The 20,448-nt window shown below is 46.3% G+C and overlaps 1 protein-coding gene across 1 annotated transcript in view; it reads left to right on the top strand.

Annotated features, from left to right (window-relative positions):
- The first annotated feature begins 4,762 nt into the window (after positions 1-4,762).
- Positions 4,763-20,448, top strand: part of TRPM8 (transient receptor potential cation channel subfamily M member 8) — a 91,356-nt gene continuing 75,670 nt past the window's right edge. The window contains exons 1-4 of the mRNA XM_077957949.1: positions 4,763-4,879; positions 8,383-8,456; positions 15,050-15,206; positions 16,668-16,845. Coding sequence (XP_077814075.1) covers positions 4,763-4,879; positions 8,383-8,456; positions 15,050-15,206; positions 16,668-16,845 — 526 coding nt within the window. The remainder of the gene's footprint in view (positions 4,880-8,382; positions 8,457-15,049; positions 15,207-16,667; positions 16,846-20,448) is intronic.

The raw sequence follows: 20,448 nt of genomic DNA on the forward strand, positions 1-20,448 counted from the left end.
ACAGGTGCCTGCCACCACACCGGCTAATAGTTTTGTATTTTTAGTAGAGATGCGGTTTCACCATGTTGGACAGGCTGGTCTCGAACTCTTGACCTCAAGTGATCCACCAGCCTTGGCCTCCCAAAGTGTTAGGATTACAGGCGTGAGCCACCATGCCCAGCCAGAAACACATTTTCTGTATGAAGTCTGCTGTACAGATGTAAGATTTGATTGACTACTATTGTTTATACTGTAAGGGGGTTGCTTAACAGTCAATTGTAAAGAGGTTACATTCGCAAGGGTCTCTGTCTCCAACATCAGTAAGTCTAGGTTAAAATGAAGGACAGGGAATCTGGTTAAGGAATAACATCATTTGGTTTTGCACAACCCTTGCAAAGGTCAGTCAGAAAGGGTTGTGCAAAAATAGCCATGTTATGTGACTCTGTTTTCAGAGCTTCACTTTCCCCCTTGGCATAATCAACCTGGCAGGTCCTAAAATTGTATTTTCTTTTTACAATCCCTTTGCTTTGGCCATTAGTAAGTTTAGGGCATGATTTCTAGTGCCCCCTGAGGACCTCGGAACAGGCTTCCCCTGTGGCTGGATAAACCCCTCACTTAACCAGTCTCTTTCTCTTATTTTATCCTTAGCTCACTTATTTCTCTTTGGTTCCTTTGTTTTATGTAATATTTTAGTAAGTTTCTTTAATTCTTTGTGCACTGAGATAAAATATAAGCATTTACACTGAAAACGAACCTCTACCACGTCATCTCTACTTATTATTTATATCTGATATTTTCCCTTCAGCTTCTCTGTCTCCCTTTCCTGAACTGCCTAAAGTTATGTGAGTGTTTGCCTTCCTTGTTCCCCATTCCTGAGTGTGTCTTTCTACTGCACTCACAGCTGAATTGGCTCAGGATACGATTCCTAGATCACAAGCTTTTCCCTCTTAAAAAAATATAAACACTGTTCCATTTTCTTCTAGTTCATAGTATTGAAGAAGAGAAGTTTTATACCAGCTTGGTTTTCTCCTTTAGTAATTTTTTTCTGCTATATTGCTTGTATGTTTTTATGTTTATTCTGTTTTTTTGAGACGGAGTCTCGCTGTGTCGCCCAGGCAGGAGTGTAGTGGTGCGATTTCGGCTCACTTCAAGCTCCGCCTCCCAGGTTTACGCCATTCTCCTGCCTCAGCCTCCCGAGTAGCTGGGACTACAGGCGCCCACCACCACGCCTGGCTAATTGTGTGTGTGTGTGTGTGTGTGTGTGTGTTTTAGTAGAGACAGGGTTTCACTGTGTTAGCCAGGATGGTCTCGATCTCCTGACCTCATGATCCACCTGCCTTGGCCTCCCAAAGTGCTGGGATTGCAGGCGTGAGCCACCATGCCTGGCCGTTTTTATGTTTATTCTTATACTTAAATGATTTCATCTGGATACCTCCGGCCCTGTTACTTTTGCTTGGTAGCGGACCCAGTGAGATTCTTATTGTGAAGACTCACATCTTTCTTTATCTCAGGGAAGATTTATTCTGTTGATTTTTTGATGACTGTGTCTCTTGTAAGTAGAACATTCTCTTCTTCTGAAAGGCCTGTTACTGACATGATGAATCTCCAGTGTTCTCCATGGCTCCTCTAGCAATGGCCACAGCCAGGTTTGGTGCAGCTGTACCAAGGGGTTTTCCTTCCTTGGTGGGGTGGGTTAAAGTGGAGAAACACAGCCCCACGTCCCCTGCTGCCATGTCCCCTGCTGCCAATGCTCTGCCTACCCAATGCTGCTGGCACCAGGTTACCACGCGGGGCTCCATGGGTCGGCATCCACTGCACATCTTGAGCACATTCTCTGGTTTGACATTGGGTCACACGATGCTGCCAGTCTTTGCCACACCTGATTAGGGTGCCAATTTCATTAGAAATAAGGATGACTGTCAATTAAGTATTTCACTGGTGGGTCTTGAGACTTCTAGTCTCAGCTTCCATCGTGCCTGGGGAAGCACCTCACTCTCTCTCCTGCCTGTGGAGGCTGTAGCCAGAAAACAATAAAACAATGACAACAACAAACTGTCCAGAGCTGGAAAAAAACAAAAACAGCCAAAATTGAGTATGCATGTAAAGAGAGCTTACGATCAATGTAAAAATTGTGGACCAGTATCTGGTTAGAATCAGTAAAATACCAGGACTTCAGAATCAGGGGAACATGCCGGGCAGAAAGAAGAGCAGGGAGGCTGCCATCAGGATTTTCTTTATCAGGTCAAAACTCTAATAAAAACAGAACTCTTTTTATGGTGTTGGGGGGAAAAGTGTTGAATGAAATAAAAAGACATCCCCGTGGATGAAAAGCTTCTCACGGGTTCCTCCTAGGCTTTGCTGTGCTCAGATCATCCCCAGGGACCTTCTCCTGACACTGACCAAAAAGTCCAAGGTGAGCGAGTCAGGAGCAGAAGGACTCATGCTGGGCATGGACATCCCAGCCCTTTGCCCATTTTTTTCCAGGGAATTTTGGATCACTGGATCTGGCAGTGTGATTTTGTTACTTCTCCCTGGCACGTGATGCACCAAGGGATCGGCTTTCTCCGCCTGCCTTTCCCGTTCACTCTTTTTCAGGGGCATCTCCTTTTCAGCAGACCCCTTCCCTCACTCTCCAGGGCCCCAGGCGCTCTCTTCCCATATTGCTTCTCTTGGGCCTCAGGCCTTAGGTTCCTTCTTCCAATGCTTCTTCCACTTCCGAGACTGAAGTCCTGCCAGAATATGTCTAGAAGATCAACAAACTTGCAGTCCTGGGATAGCTGTTTTCTAAGACTGTATGCCAAGACCCAGAGTCAACCAACTTGAATATCAGCTGGTCTCAGAGAACCAGCTGAGACTACCAGCTGCTGAGAAAGGCATCCGGAATGTCAGAGGAGGGCTATTTGTTGCATCTGTTAAATGACTTCCCAATGTTTTGTTTGATAGAAATGTGATTTGAAGGCAAAAATACCCCTTTTCTGGTGCAATGAAATAAACAGTTTTTCATTTCAAGGCAAATGCAGTCACTTCCTAAGCATTGGTGCCCTACTTAGAAGCAATTTGCTGTAAGGGAATAATAGTGAATACCTTGCAGGATTGATTTGTGGTTTTGCAATAATGTATGTAAAGTGCCAATTAATACTCTCAGCTTCTCTTTGAAATGCCTGGGGAGAGAAGTAAAAGAAGCGCTTGTTGTTTTAAACAGTCTAGACCAACCATTCGGAGTGCGTTTTAAAGCAGTGACAGTCTCTGTGGCGTGGGAGGCCTGTGGCTGGCCTGGGATGGGCGATCTGGACGGAGGAGTCATGGTCGCTGGGCTGAGGGTCTGAGAGCGGAGTGTGGCTGAGTGGTGGGTCTGCCCTGTGTCTTAGACATTTCTGCATTTGGGAGTTATAGAAGGTGATGTGGAAGTAGTTTGCAAACCGAAGGAGGATTTGCGAGGGGGTATCGATTCAATCAAATTATTCGTCCAATAAATATTCATGCAGATCTCCTTTATGCACTGTGCCAGGCCCTGGAAGTCTAGTGGTGAACAAGATACAGTCCTTGGCCTCAGCAAGTTAACAGGGGTCAAACAGACCATTGAACAAATCATGATGCCCGCAGCTTGGTGCAGGTTGAAGGGGCTACAGAGGCAGGTGGACACTTGCCCAGCCTGGGTGTTGTGGGGCATCTCCCTGAAGAAGTGATGAGTGAGCTGAGCCTAGAGGATGAGCAGGAGATGACAGCTGGAGGGGTATGGGGAAGAGGGCTCTGGACAGGGTGTGGGACCCCAGATAGGAAAGGCAGGCCCAGAGAGAGAGGGAGGTGGGCACAGCCGGGCCGGAGAGCTGGAGACCAGCAGGACCCCTTGCCAAGTGCAGAGACAACGCGAGAGCCTTGGAAGGGGTGAGGAGGAAGGACTGCCACTGGGATGTGGTGGGACAGACAGGGAGGAGCTTGGAGCCAGGAGGAGGGGACTCAGGGAGACACGGCGTGCAGGATGGTGTTTTCATTTACTGTGTCTGCAGGACAACCCTAGAGGTTGAGTAGGTATTGACGGGTTCTGTCTCGAGCTTGGGATATGGGTCTGAGTTAGAGTTTGGGAGACGAGGAGAGAGGGGCCTCCTGAAATATGGGATGGGGGCATCTTAGAGTGAGAAAAACAGAGCGGGGACCCGAGGAAGCATTGCATGACAGATCAGGTTTTGCAATGCCCAGGTTCGCAGCCTGCTCCAGAGCCCAAGAGGGAAGTCTTGGGCATTAGAGTTTCAGGATGACCTGGGGCATGCTGACCCCCAAGCCCTACCCACCACCCTTCAGGGGCAGGGGTCTTCTCTTCTGCCTGAGGTCCAAGTCCTCTGGCCAATACAGGCTGCTAGCCATAGACTGCTCTGTAGATTCCCCTCATTCTCAATTTATTACTTAACAAGTAGTTATTGCAAGCCCCTGAGATGTAGTGCACTGTGATGCATGTGGTACAGACTGCCATTTCAGAGCTTGTAGTCTGGTGGGGCCATGCACTCGGCCACTGCAAAGAGGGGGCGCCCAGGAAGGGATCCTGACTCAGGGGTGAGGGTCCAGGGAGAATGGGCTGAGGGGTGGAAACACTATCTGGGTCTTGGAGGGTGAAGAGGAATTAGGGGCAGGGGCACAATTACTGTGATGGGCTGAATGGAGTGTGGGACATTGCATGTGGCAAAGGGGAGAGGGTGGAGGGAAAGAGGTATTGGGGTGAAACTTTGAAGGAAGCCCTTTTACTATTTGTAACCCAAACTTATCCCCTCCACCCATCGCCACAGAAAAGATGTCCTTTGGGGGAGCCAAGCTCAGCATGAGGAACAGAAGGAACGGCACTCTGGACAGCACCCGGACCCTGTACTCCAGCGCGTCTCGGAGCACAGACTTGTCTTACAGTGAAAGCGTAAGTCATGCGCATCACCTGTTTGAAAGGTTTCGCTGTAACCTTCATAAGGCGTTAAATCACGCATTTGCACATTGACTTTTAGGAAATTTTAAATGCCATGTCTTCACAATCCCTTTCACTACTTAATGCTCAGTGCTCTTGGTTCTGGTCTGGGTCTTGAATCTCAGTCCCTTCTCCAGCTCTATGGCCAGGGTCTCAGTTTGGGTCCATCTGCATTTGTTCTTGCAATGGCCTCCTAGCTGCACTCCTTCGTACCGTCTCTCCTGGTTCCAAGCCAGCTTCTACGCTGCCTTCAGGACACAGACGTGCCCAGTCGTGGCTTCTTGGGTGAGCTGGAGTTGGGTTGGGTGCCAGCGGGAGGTGTGTCCTTAGCACCTCTCTGCCACTCTGTGCCTGGCTTTGCTGACACTGGGCTGAGTTCCCTCCTGCAGGTTTTCCACCCGCTCTCAGATCCTGTCCAACACTCTCATTTGTCAAGAAATTAAGACAACATTCCAGCCTGACATCCAGTTCTCCTGGACTACAGTGTTAAAAAGTCAGGATAGTGCCTAGCTTTGGAAAGTAGGAATTGGTGGTGGGGGGCAGTTCTGGGGTGTTGTTTAGGATTTTGATCTCACTGGTGGGTTTCATGGGGGCTGACTTTGTGATCTATCATTGAGCTGTAAGAAAACACACACACAAACACACACACAAAAACCTGCTCTCCCCCAGCTTGGGTCTGCCTCCCAGGGCCCGGACTAGGCAAGTGAGGCACCCCTGATGCAAAAGTTAAGGAGGTGCCAGTCCTCAGGGGCTGCCCCTGCACTTGCATGCCTGCAGGGACTGAGCACCTCCTTACACTTGCTCCCCAGTCTCACCTCAGTCCTGGCCACGGGAGAAGCAAACAGTGGGTCAAGGGCAGTGGTAGCTTTTCCAGTGTTTACCCCCTTGCTCTCTTCCTTCAACCCCAGTGACGAAGCACCTCTGGGAGGGCCTTTCTGGAGGGATCCACCTGGCCTCAGCATCGGAGCCCTGGGAGATGGACAGAGGCTGACTCTTTCTCGAGCCTGCTGCTGTGACCTCCTGCTGGATGGGTCTCCTCTCCTCAGCCCCTGCAGGTCACCCCCTCCCAGATGCAGGCATCTCTATGGGTAGAACTGCTGAGGCCACGCAGGAGCATCTCAGCTCTGGGGGGTTCCTTTTTGCCCCCAAGCACACGCACACCTCTGCAAAGTGCATTTTCAGAGGGTTTTTTAAGCAACAAAGCAGTTTTTAAAAATCATCACCCTTCCTTCATGATCATTGATTACACAGCTTCCACAGCTGTTTTCTTCCTTCCTGTTAAGTAGACTTGAAATTAGTTAAGTGGATGAGAAAATTACAAGTAAAAATGGGCATCACAGACTTTCAAAACTGTACCGGTGAGCATTGAAGTTATTTTTGCTTTCAAAATGTTTGTGTTGAAAGATACATAGAAAAGAATGTATACAGGTGAATTTCCAACTTAAAAAGAATATTGAAATGAATGCTCTTGTGCCCACCACCCACTTGAGAAATAGCATATCGCCCCCATGTGGCCGCCCAGTTGGCTTTTCCTCTCTCCTATCAGAGGTTATAACCACTATCCTGAATTTTGTGTTACCCATTCCTTGCTTTTATTTATAATTTTATGACTTGAGTATATGCATCTCTCTAAACAATACATTGTTTAGTTTCGTTCTGGTTTGAACATTTATGGAATTGTACTATGAGTATTTTTTTGTGAGTTCCTTTTTTTTTTTTTTTCTCAAAACTGTTTTTGAGATTCATCCACGGTGAGATGTGTAACCATTGTTGATTTATTTCACGGCTGTGCTGTGCCCCACTGTGTGCTTATGTTTATTTATTCAGCCTAAGGGGGATAGCATGTGGGTTTCCGGGCTTTGCTATTAAGAGCAATACCGCTTTTAACATTCTTAGATGTGGAAGCCATGTCTACCCGGAAAATATTCTTTGAGTTGAGGCTTGGTGGGTGAAGGTAAACATCTCTCTTTCATGGGGTCTGGGTTTAAGACACAGGACTTATGGGGAAACTTATGTTCAAAGGATTGGGAAGATAAGGCACGTGGTCACCTTTCTCTGATACCATAGGACTTGCAGGGGCAGAGGGTGAAAGGGAAGGGGGCACATTGTGAACTTCATCCAGGAGAGGGGACTTCCCCCTTTGCAGTGCATGGCTAGTGGCAGCCTTGCTGGGGGAGGGGGGGATAAGAAGTCAGGGCTGGCTCTGGTGTCAGTGGCATGTCTTATGAGGCCACCTGTGTGTAAAGCTGTCTGAGAACTCCAGCTACCAGTAATCTGGTGAGCTGTGGGAAGTGGCATTGGATTGCTGGGGAGAGGAAGCTCCTAGCAGCCCCACCTCCCCAGGGAAAGGCAGCCCTCTGAGGCTGAAAATTTATTGCCAGGCAGCTTTGCCAGGCATTCTGAGTGTGCAAGTCATTCATGGGACAATCCTGCCTTTCTCCACCAGGGACTCTTCCTCAGGGAGGTAACTTTACTGGCAATAGTGGACAACGTTCGGGAATGGCTGTATCTGTTTACTTACCCATCCGTGCTGGGCATGAATCCCACTGCCCTCCCCTTCAACCATGCTGGGTGTTTATTGCCTTTGATATTTTTGCTAACCTGGTGGGTGTGAAATGGGATCTCACTGTGGTTTTCCTTTACATTTGCTCATTGTGAATGAGGTTGAGCTTCCTTTCATGTGTTTATGGTTTATTCTCTCTCAATGAATGCTTACTCTTGTCTTTGGCCATATTTTTTTCCATTGGATTGCCTGTCTCATTCTTACTGATGTACGGTGCTTACATATTCTGGCTACCAATCCTATGATGTTTCCTACATGATGCAAATACCTTCTTCCACTTTGAGGAGTGTAGGTATTTTTAAAGGAGTTTTCATTTGTTTCCAAATAGTTTGCTTCTGCCAACTTAAGGGAAGCTTTTGGTTTATAAAGGCTTTTGGTTTTTTGTCAGAATTAGGTCCCAGATGTGCCTAACTACCTCGCTCATGGAGGGATAAATACAATTATGAAGGGTTTTTGGAATATGTCTTCTTTTAAACAGCAAGCATAAGAGGAATGGGAATCTGCATTGATATATTATTTATGAAAAACTATCATCCAATGCCTATATTCTCCATGGTAGCCTTAGAGGTGGAAAAACATAGTTTATATGTTTTTATATTATGTTTAATTATGTTTTTAAAACATGATTTATATTTATTTATAATACTGTTTATATACAAGATAAGCCCAAAATACTTTTAGAAAAATTTTCCATTTAGTTATAAAAATTATAATGTCTGCATCTTTAAAAAAAGCTTTGTGTATTCTAAAGGCATGAACCAATGCTGGATGCTATGAATATGTGGTAAATTCTTAAAGCCCTTGAAGTGGGGTTACATCATATTTGGTATTCATTAATATCAGCAAGGGGTGAGAATGAATTAGTAATGTGTTATTCAATGTGCTCTCTCCGAAGGACTTGGCGAATTTTATTCAAGCAAATTTTAAGAAACGAGAATGTGTCTTCTTTACCAAAGATTCCAAGGCCACGTAAGCTACCATTTTCCCTCCATTTTTGCTTTCCATGTTCAAAAAAATTATCAACCACCATTACAACAAACAAATGAATGCTCACTGGTTCATTATTAAAGATGCCTTCGTCTCATAATTCTCAGAAACATTGTGTGGGCAGGAAGGATCTGGCAAGGAGCTTGTAGTTGTTACTTAGAGCTATACAATTCTGTTTGGTATTTTCAACTTTGGCAATAGTGGGAAAAGTCACTGAGGGAGGCTGTCACTCTCTTCAGTCTTCCCATGAGATTGGGAACCCACCTGAGTGACCTTGGTGAGGAAAGTTGTTTTACAGCAGTTGGCTGGCAATACCATGTATGTGTACATATGTCCATCTTACTGGCTCCTCCGTCAGGCTTTTCCTCCCCGCTGTTGACTTTGGGTCTTTCCTTCTAACTGAGTGTTCATCTGCTCTAAGTCTCATGTGTTTTGGAACATTAAGGCTGGGTTACAAAAGCAGGCTTCACCAACTCAGCCTACAGGAGATCTTCAATAAATGTTGATGAGCAAGTGAGTGAATGGGTCGACTAGTGCTCACCCCTTATGCAGAAGATGCATTTGAATCTAATTAAACAACTTTAATCCTACCTCCCACTCTCCTTATTCCTCTCTGCCCCTTCTTTTTTGTTGGCTGGCAATGCAGGAAACAGTCTAGCTATTAATTGGAAGTTGCTGCTGTAATTTATAATGAAAAGACCCTCTGTTGAACAGAGGCAATGAACAGAGGAAGGACGTAGAAATAAGAAAAAAGCTTTGGAACCAGTTTTGGTTTCGACCTTGACTTGGCTGGCCTTGAGCCAATTATTCTCTTTTCTAAAGCTAATTCTCTTATCCTAAAAAGCTAGCAAAAGTATACCTCATGGGTGGTGGTGGTATTCAGTGACACAGCATATAAAATACCTACCATAATACTTCAGAGCATAATTCTTACTCCATGTGAATTAGAAAATGAACATCAGAAAAACTAACAGATCTCTGCTTTGTCACTGGTATAAACTTACACATCATGAGTCATTCCGACAAAGTATAAGCTCTGTAAGTCCACTATTTATCCCCTGTATGTTTCATGAATGGGACTTACATACTGGGTTGCTAATACTATCAATCTCCTTGCAAGGAAGCTGTTATTATCTTTAAGGCAAGTGAGGCCCAGAGAGGTTCAGTATTTTACCCATGGTCACATGTCCAGTGGAAGAAGGATGAGAGACTTGAGCCCAGGCTTTCTGATTCCAAGGTTGTGCCTTTTCTATACCCTCAGTTGCCTCCCTTTCTAAGAATGACATTGCTTTGGGCAGAACAAATTCCTCAACACGTTCTCAGTTACAGATGTTCAATCTAACTGGCATAAGTGGAAGCTGGAGGGGGGATTCTGTGGGGTGTGATAATGGGATCTTGTGGCTGAAAAGCACAGCCCGATCCAGGGCTTCAACAATGTTGCCAAGACTCTGTTTCTTTCCACCTGTTGTTTCTGTCCTTCTCTGATGGACAGGCTCCTCACTATTGGAGGCAAAATGGTCATTGTTGGTTGTGCATTATCAGCTTTCCACGTGCCACTTACAGCAAAGAGGGCCTTGCTCCTAGCAATTCCATCAAAAGTCCTGGGCTGATGTTCATGGCTCTTAATGGTCTGGCTTGGGCCATGTGCCTATCTCTAAACTAACCCCTAGGGCTGGAGGATGGATTAGTTGTGTTGGACAGTGGAATATGTTGATTGGCAAGCCTTGGGTGATGTGTCCAGGTGAACCCAGTGCAGAAAGGGATGATTCCTCATGGGAAAATCAGGGCGCACTTACTAGCAGAAGGGGAAGTAGATGCAGGTTAGGGAAACCTATGGCTGTCCACCTTACAGTGCTTGATTACACCTCAAGTCTGGGTCAAAATGAAGGGAGATGTGGTGGGCAGCCACAGCCCTCAGCAACACAAGCAGAGCACAGGAACACCTCAGTTCCCATCTCAGAAGGGATGCAAGGATGCAGGATTCTATAATCTTTGAATCCCCCATATTTATTATTTCTCTCTCTCCATAGGTAGTGAGAACACTCCATGTAATCTAAGTTACCCATCAGACAAGGGCATCAAGTGAAGTGACGATTAATTATATTGATACCCTGGTTTTGCTGTTACTTGCCACACTAGATGACATAAGCTGCCAAAGTCTCTCCTGAGAGTTTCCAGGGTTGCCACCCTGGTGCTAAGCCCAACGCACCCTTGCCTCTCTACTCTGACTTCTTGTGGATGCCACTGCAAGATGGTGCCGCACATTTGCCCCTGCTGCTGTGTCCTCTGAGATGTGCTGCCAGCTTAGGAGCCACCTTCTGGCACACTATGGGTAGTAAGCTCCTAGGTCTGGATTTGTTCTAGTCACTTCTCACTTCCTTGGCCATGCTGGGTTCCAGGTAGAAACAGAAAGAATGCTACCTTCACAATAGCAGCACTGTGCAACAGAACTTTCTGCCATGGTGAAAGTATTCTATGTCTGCACCATCTAATACAGTAGCCGCTAGCCACGTTTGGCTATTGATCATTTGAAATGTGGCTAGGACAACCAAGGAATGTTTTTAACTTTATTTAATTTCACTTAATTTAAATACAAAATTAAACAGCCATGTGAGGTCTGTGGCTACCATACTGGACAGTGTAGTACTACAGGATTCAGACTTGGTCCAAGGGGGTAGAACTAGGGTCTTGATGCTTTCCTGTCCTCTTCATTTCTCCTATCTGTCATCCCTATTCCTCCTTCAGGTATCTGCACTCCCAATGCCTTCCTGGCAATCTCTCTTCTCCATTTATAAACCAATTCATACAAATTGGTGCTTAGAGGGCTACCAGCCCACAGACCAGAGCTGCCAGGCAGCTCTCTTGGTCAAGGTCACCTGTGACACACCCCTACCCTTAGCAGGGAAAAGGGCTCAACAGTCTGTTTTCAGTTATAGCAAGAACAGGTGGTTCAGGGAATTCTCTCCCCCATCCTCCAATGAGCTTGGGTGAGTGGACAGATCCCAAAGGATGGTGGGACAGTGGAGGCCATGGAGAGAGAAGAGGAGCATGAGGAAGCAGCCTGGGCTCAGGAAGTGCCCTAACACTTAGGAAAGGAGAGGGCTGAGAACATCGTTCTCAATCCTGGTTGACATTTTCTTGGCCACACTGAGTGATGCCCTGGGAACTGTTCCAACACAGAGGCGAGTTTGCTGCTGGAGGGTGATTTTGGATCCAGTCTCTAGCTCAATTTGTATAGCTTTAGAAAATATTAAATGCCTGGAGAAATATTTTGAATAGGGATCATTTTCATACTGTGTGGTAATTAAGACTTTTGGTTACAAGGAGCTCAACTACCTACACCTAAAGAGGGATTTACTATAGGGATAAAGAAATGCCACCTAAGATCAGACAGTGGCCAGGCCTCTGGAGTGGTTAGAAAGAGTGACTGATGAGGGGTACTCGGCAGGTCTCCTCTGTCCGTTCCTGACTCCGCCTGTCCCTACACACCCTGTCCTCTTCTTTCTCAGAGTAGCTATGATTGTGTTGTGGTGCCTGATCTTCCACGTCACAGGCCCAGACCTACAGAGAGATGGGAGCAGCTCCTTTGGTCCTAATTTCAAATTCTTAAGAAAGGGATGCCTATGTCAATCCTGGATTAACTTCCCATCCTTGGGCTTGTCAATTATGAGCATTTCCACAATACAGTTATATGAACAGGCTCATCTTGATCCTACTGTGTAGACGAGGTTGGAGAGAAGAGACAGTCTCACTGGAGTCTGTGTCAATGCACCATCTCTAGCAGGGACCTGCCCTGATGTATCTCCAGCAGCATTCCCAATCCCCAGGAGAGCAAGCTCCTTGTGAGGATTGCTGCTGAGAAGCGTTTGTTCCTCATTATAGCATCTCTTTGTTGAGTGGCTTTGGTAGTTACCCTGGGCTTCCAGTACTTCAAGAAGATCACTATTAGCAGAGCAGCTCCAGCTGAAGCCACTTGCATCCAGGCAGCAGAAACTTGGCCACAATTTGGCTGGGAATCTATCTGCTTCTGGAGTGGTCATAAAATTTGCCCATAAGGCAACTCATTTCTGCTCCTGTTGTGTTTTTAGAAACAGTCATAGAAATGCATATCACTATTACCAGCTTGTAAACGAAAATGTGACCTCCCACCACAGAGTGCTTTTAGAATTAATCCTACATTTTGCCATATGTTAAATAAGGTGAACAGTGAAGAAGACCTTGAGAATACAGCCTTTCTCTTGCCATGAACAGTTATTTATACTTAAGCTTGTATTCTGGAAGGAAAACATATCTACTTTACAAAAATCGTTGAGGATACAAACTATTTAAAAGAAGATCAATCAATGTATTTATTCACTCATTTTTTCATTCATTCAAAGGACATTTCCTAAATGCCCTGATGTGCCAGAAACATGGGGAGAATATAAGATAAAGAGTCCAGCTGGAAGCAAACCCTAACAGGATTTCCTCAGTTTATATATTTTTGACTCAGCCTGTGCAGGGGATCCTTGCTCCAGAGTCACCATGTATGGTTGCCCGGGCTGTGCACTGCACAAGGATGCTGGGGGTGAGTGGGGTTGAATCTTGTTATCTGACCCTGCATCCTGGTACTGACCCACATCTGCAGAGAGGGATGCCTTTCCTGGTAGGTGAGTGGTGAATGCGTGGCCACAGACTTTATTGTGGGGTCTAGGACGTGGATAAGAGTGATGGAGGCACCGATCCTACCAGGACTTTGGCAACAGGTGTAAACTGGGACTGTCCTGGGCAAATCAGGGCATTGAGTCACCCACTGACAAAAGGAGAGCTGTGCCCTTAGGGCCTGTTTCAGTGACCAAACATGTCTCCCACTTTGCTGCTCTCTGGCCTTCTCGGGACAGAACTCTCTGTTCTCCTTCTCCATTGGCCATGGCCCCCTCGAATCCCTAGCACCCTTGGATCTTGCCCAAAGATTGGTCAGAGAGACAGCAGGGAGAGATGCAGAACCAAGTGGGTGGGGCAGGCAGAAGGAAGCTGGGAGGAGGGTGAACAGTGCCTCACTGAGTGGGAGTTGTTTTTGGCTAAATGGGAATCTTGGTGGTTGTTGCTCCTGTCTTTGGAGACCACATTTCTCAGGATGCCCTCGATAGAGAGGTCAAATAGTCATAGAATGTATTTTTAGATTTTTTTTTTAACTGCATTTTTGCTTCTTTTCTGTTGCCACTGCCTTCATTAATCCTTGATTTGCATGTATGGCACCACCATAACCTAAGTCACCTTGAGGGAGCAGGTGCCACATTCCAGGCCCAGCGAAACACTCTGCGTCATTTCCAACCCTCATGGCAAGCCTGACAGGGGAGGGGCTGTGCGAGAGTGAAAGGAGGTGTTTTGTTTGTCCCTCTGCACTTTGCCAGCTGTCGTGCTTAGCTATTCCTAAGAGACCAACTTAAGGGCAGGAAGGACATCCAGCTCATCTTGGGCTACTGTGAAGCTCAGCCCAGGGCTGACTCAGAGTGGATTTTCAGTCAGTATCTGTCGAGTGACAGTGGTATGTTGGCAAAGGCACAGGGCAAGAGGATTTACCACTGACTGCATATCTTTTTATCCTGTTCCAATTTCCTGTTATGCCTCTGTGTCACCTAATGGATGAATTTAGTTCCACTGCATTTTTAATGAGAAGAACTTGTGTTCATTTACCGCACAGTTTGTCCTCATCTACCCCAAATTATTGAAAGTCTCTCTAGCAGCTAATGTCCAATAAGGAAAGGATGATCTCTCTAGAGTCTGAAACATTTTGGGTCTCTGCCAAAGGAATGCATCTTCCCGGTGAGTTCGGCCCATGGGAAGGATGTTTCACCTCGCTTCAGAAGAGCCTTACTGGCTGGGCAAACTGGCAGGGTTGGTGCTGAGGCGCTGAGGCCAACTCAGGGCTCCTGTGGGTTATGAACTGTTTGAGAAGCTGAATAAAGTTTCCAGATTTCTGAAACTCAGTCTCATAAGTCCCATGGACCGAAGCTAGATTCCATGAGGGCAGGGGTCTGTTCTGTCCTATCACAGAGCCAGCTTGTTGGTGAAGAGACAATAAACAACAGGGATAAAACATTAAACTAGCTTCCTTCCTTCCTTCCTCCCTCCCTTCCTTCTTTCTTTCTTTGAGATGGCATCTGGCTCTGTCGTCCAGGTTGAAGTGCAGTGGTGTGATTTCAGCTCACTGCAACCTCCACCTCCTGGGTTCAGGCCATTCTCCTGCCTCAGCCTCCCGAGTAGCTGGGATTACAGGCGCCCGCCAATATACCCAGCTAATTTTTGTATTTTAGTAGAGATGGGCATTTACCATGTTGCCCAGGCTGGTCTTGAACTCCTAACCTCAAGTGATCCGCCCACCTCACCTTCCCAAAGTGCTGGGATTACAGGCGTGAGCCACTGCGCTGGTCCACATCAAACTAGTTTCTACGCAAGCAACTGAGATGATGAAAACAGTCTGAAAATAAGACTTGAAGGTATCCTTTGTGTGTCTATTTAAGTTAACAATGCCAGTTTCCATAAGCAGGCTCAATGAAATCCTTCCTTCCTGTCCACATCACCGTGCTTATCAGGGAGAATGTGTGCAAGTGTGGCTATGCCCAGAGCCAGCACATGGAGGGCACCCAGATCAACCAAAGCGAGAAATGGAACTACAAGAAACACACCAAGGAATTTCCTACGGACGCCTTTGGGGATATTCAGTTTGAGACACTGGGGAAGAAAGGGAAGGTAAGCAGTGGTTTTCTGCTTTGGTAGCTAATTCATAGGCCAAAATGACCTGGGCTACCTTGATTTACTTGGAATTGTCTAATAAGATGGAGGCAGGAGAGATGGTTAGTAAACACCAAAAAAGACTGCAGAAAACGAGACATCTTGTAAAAGCCAGTCAGCAGTTATTAGGCTATGCCCAACAGGAAAACTCAACAGGTAAGCACTGGATTATCACCTAGCCTCCTGTGTCCACACACAAAGCAGGCATCCATGCCACACCCATCTTGAGCCCCATTGCTACCCAGGGCCCCATGAATGCTTTTGTGAACCCTACTGTTTAGCTCTGTGTACTCTTGAGGCACATATGGCCCTGAATATGCATTCCCTCCATACTCACTGTGCAAGCTCTCCAGCAAGGTTTTGCCAAGGTGTTTAATGATGGGAAACAGCCTCTCCTGCATCCTCTGTGCCCCCAGTCTCAATGAAAGCACCGTCCACAGGCTGCTCCTGCAGGGCCCGGGCCTCTCATCTCCCAAACCCCCATGGCATCCCTGGGAGATGACTCAGCCCCATCCACTGCTGACTCTCCCCAGGGCCTCTGCCCCGGAATGGGCCGATGCCCTCTCTTGCTGCCCGCAGCTCTGCTCACCTCCCCGTGGCCTCAGCAGGGCTGCTGGAGGACTCCCTAAATGCAAAGCCCACCCTGTTCTTACTCTGCTTCAAACGCCTCAAGGTACCCCTCTGCCTTCAGGACAAAGTCCAAAGTTCTCCACGTGGCCTATGGGGCTTTTCCGGGCCCCTGCAGCGCCCCCGCTCTCCCCACAACTCTGCTTTCCTTCTGTGAACCCTGAATATCTAAGACAGGTCTCAGTGAATTTAGAAAGTTTATTTTGTCAAGGTTGAGGAGGCACGCCCCTGGCACAGCCTCAGGAGGTCCCGACAACACGTGCCCAAGGTGGTCAGAGCACAGCTTGGCTTTATACGTTTTAGGGAGACATGAGACAATTAATCAACATATGTAAGATGAACGCTGGTTCCTTCTGGAAAGGTGGGACAACTCACCAGGCAAAGGCGGGACAACTCGAAACGGGAGGGGGCTTCCGGGTCATAAGTAGACGAGAGACAAACGGTTGCATTCTTCTGAGTTTCTGATTAGCCTCTCCAAAGGAGGGAATCAGATCTGCATTCATCTCTGCGAGCTGAGGGGTGACTTTGAATAGAGTGGGAGGCAGGTTTGTCCCAAGCAGTTCCTAGCTTGAATTTTCGGGCCCCAAGATTTATTTTCCTTTCACACTTCCATTCCTCGTGGGTCCTTGGCATGGCCCCCGCCTGGGACTCCCAGTGCCACGATCCCTGCTGCCCCCACCCCGCCCCTCTTCTAGAAGCAGGCAAGCGTGGGCGGGGTGTTGGCGCGGATGCTAAACCCCGACCTCAGGAGAACACAGGCTTATCTTGATGCTTCTGCTCCTCCCCCCATAGTATATCCGTCTGTCCTGCGACACGGACGCAGAAATCCTCTACGAGCTGCTGACCCAGCACTGGCACCTGAAAACACCCAACCTGGTCATTTCCGTGACCGGGGGCGCCAAGAACTTCGCCCTGAAGCCGCGCATGCGCAAGATCTTCAGCCGGCTCATCTACATCGCGCAGTCCAAAGGTGGGGGTCGGAGCAGCGACCCGGTTCTTCCATTCGGGCTGCACCAAGTTTGGGGAGCAGAGGAGGCAGTTCCTGTGTGCAATTCCGGAGAATCCGGATGCTGCTAGAACCATCTGATTAATCGTTATTTTATTGAAAGCAATATCCTCAAATGAATGGACGGGGAGCTCTGGCAGATAGTGGGGGAGCGTCACAAAGTAACTCTAAATCAGCGTTAAGGTGCTTCCTTAGGGGAATTTTTTAAATCTTGTAAGATTTTCATTTTGTTATTAACACACGAAAAATTTTCCCCAGAGTTTCGGTTCTGGCGAATTGAAAAGGACAGTTGTAATTTGCTTGGTCTGTAATTGTGAGATCGGTGATGCACTTTTGAAAGTAGTGACGGTGCCTGAGAAATTGTAAGCATCCTGTGTCTGATTGAGGTCAAAGCAACTAAGGCTGTGTTACTTGAAACACTTTCTTTCTTTTTAACTTTATATTTTAAAAAGTTTTGAATCTACAAAAATGTTGCAAAAATAATGCAATGAACATCTGTACATTCTTCACCTAGATTCACCAATTGTTAACATTTTCCCACATTTGTCTCATCTTGTTCCATAAATATCTACATATGATTTTGGGGGGAACTGTTGAAAGCAGGTTGCAGGAATCATGATCCTTAACTCCCTAAGTAGATGAACATGCCCCTCCTGAGGACAGGGTTTTTTTTCACATAGCCCAATATAATTTTCAAACCTGAACAGTTACCATGGACCAATACTGCTATCTCACAGTTTACACTCACATTTTGCTAATTATCTCAACAAAGTCCTTTAGAGCAAACATTATTTTTTCTCAATTTGTATTCCAAATCGATTTAGCTTTGCTTTTTTTTTTTTTCTTCTTTAGTTTTCTTACATCTGGAACTGGTTCTTAGCCTTCCCTTGTCTTACATTACATTTTTTGAAGAGTATAGGCCAATTGCTTTGTAGACTGTCTCTCAAAGTGGAATTAGTTGATGTTTGTTCATGATTAGATTCAGTTTATCCAACCTTAACATTTAAAAACCTCTTTTGGCCGGGCGCAGTGGCTCAAGCCTGTAATCCCAGCACTTTGGGAGGCCGAGACGGGCGGATCACGAGGTCAGGAGATCGAGACCATCCTGGCTAACATGGTGAAACCCCGTCTCTACTAAAAAAATACAAAAAACTAGCCGGGCGAGGTGGCGGGCGCCTGTAGTCCCACCTACTCGGGAGGCTGAGGCAGGAGAATGGCATAAACCCGGGAGGCGGAGCTTGCAGTGAGCTGAGATCCGGCCACTGCACTCCAGCCTGGGCAATAGAGCAAGACTCCGTCTCAAACAAACAAACAAAAAAACCAAAAACCTCTTTTATGCAGAATTAATATTGACTGATAGAACTAAGGAAACGTGTCCTAATCTAGATGTGGGCTTTTTTTTGTTGTTGTTGTCAGGAAGAAACTGAGATGTTTTGTTTTGTTTTTCCCATTTATTTTTCTCAGTTTCCTGACCAACCAGAGGGGACACTGTGGGTTGTCACTTTGATACAAAATTGAGCAACTCAGCTTCCTTGCTACTAAATCCTGAACACACCTTGTTCATTCACCAAACAGATACTTACTGGATGCCTATAATGTGCTAGAAATTGTTTTATGTGCTAGAATACAGCAGAACAAAACAGACAAAAAAAATCCCTGGGCTGGGACGCCTATTTCTATGTAGATGAAGTGAAGCGATTGAAGAAGTTGAATAGTTTCATTGTTGCTGGTTGTCCACTTGGAGTGCTACCTTCATTTCCCATTGTCTCATTTTAAAAGGGAACGTTAAATGGCTGAAATGGATGTGAAGTCAATCACTGTAAGCATGGGTTTTGCAAAAGAGAAAAGGATTGCCCAGTCAGGAGATGGGAGAACAGTTGTCAAATCTGCTTCCTCAAAGATAAGGATTAGGGATATTTAAGGAGTGAAGAGGCGGTGGTTCTATGGCGTGGGGAAAGGTGATAGGCAGTGGAGAAGGAATGAGGTAATTGGTGGTTTGTGCAGGTGTAGTCAGGGTTCATGGCTCTTCATAGGACACCTGTTCAGAAAATGGCAGTGTTAGCGTGATCTGAGGGAGGAGTTTTGGCCCTCTGACATTGAAAGGTCATCTCTTGGGCATATGTGCACGCCCAGTTGAAGAGTCAACGGTCTCAGCTGTTTTGAACTGGATAAGAGCAGCTCGCTAGTTCCTGAAAAACAACTTTAGCAACTGTTATCATAGTGACGTATGTGTCAGAGATGTTATCTAGAAGGAAACTAGTGGTGATTTAGTTATATATTGTTTGTCTACATGACTTTTAGCTACATGGATTTTAAAATCAACTAGATGGAAGCAGTTAAAAGCAAGCAAGGCAGGTGAAGTTTGGCAGGCTTGATGAGGTTAGCCCTCGGTGTCAAAATCTGTCTAGAGGAAGGAGACCGTGTGCTGAGAGGCTGGATTTATGCCCTGTAAGAACTGGTTAAAAGAAGTAGGTGTAAAACTTCTAAGGATCACATCATACTTACCTGAAAATATTGGAAGGACTTTGATGTGGAGATGACTAAAATTGTTCCTCATTGCTGAAGACTGTAGTAAAATTAGAGAATGGAAATAGTCAACAAAGGGACTTTCTAACGATTGGAGGAGGGGGCTGCCTCTCAGCTCCTGATGCTTTCTTACAAGAGCTAATCCAGAGAGGCCAGTGACCGCTCTGAGGGTAGATTCGTACGTGGGCAGCATATTATACTAGGGTCATTTCCAACTTTAGATTCTAGTTTTATGCTAAATAATATTTTTGTAGGTATAGTATTTATTCTACTTTGCCCCTCCCCAATAAAACCCTGTATAACCCTTAGCATTGAGAAGATAATCAGATCTAAACCTTAAAAAGGCCAGCATACAGAATTGTGTTTTATAAAGCAAAGTTATTGACACAAAGGCTATCCAAGGAAGATTCATTCGAATCCAACCAATATGGGGGTCCAGGAGCAGAGTGCCCGGCTTACCATGGTGGCATTGCCTAACTTGTTTAGAGGCTCTGGTTAGACATTCATTGTCCATGAGAGTCCTCTAGAGACTGGTTAAAGATGCAGACAGATTCCCTGGACCCACCTCCCAGAGAGCCTGATGAGGTAGATATGGAATAGGGTCACTAATCTGTTTTTGTTTGTTTGTTTGTTTTGTTTTGTTTTGAGATGGAGTCTCACTCTGTTGCCCAGACTAGAGTGCAGTGGTGTGATCTCTGCTCACTGAAACCTCCGTCTCCCGGGTTCAAGCAATTCTCCTGCCTCAGCCTCCTGAGTAGCTGGGATTACGGGCGCCCACCACCACGCCTGGCTAAGTTTTGTATTTTTAGTAGAGATGGGGTTTCACCATCTTGGCCAGGCTGGTCATGAACTCCTGACCTCGTGATCCACTCGCCTCAGCCTCCCAGAGTTCTGGGATTACAAACGTGAGCCACTGCGCCTGGCCAAGAATCTGTATTTTTAAGTGAACACTTCTCAGCAGCACTGTCTGAGGTCCCCTCTTCTTCCTTGCCATACAACATAGCTGCCAGTGCTGTGTCCTGATGCCTACAGGGATGGGGA

The sequence above is a fragment of the Macaca mulatta genome, chromosome 12 (assembly GCF_049350105.2).
Source record: "Macaca mulatta isolate MMU2019108-1 chromosome 12, T2T-MMU8v2.0, whole genome shotgun sequence".
Lineage (NCBI taxonomy): Eukaryota > Metazoa > Chordata > Mammalia > Primates > Cercopithecidae > Macaca > Macaca mulatta.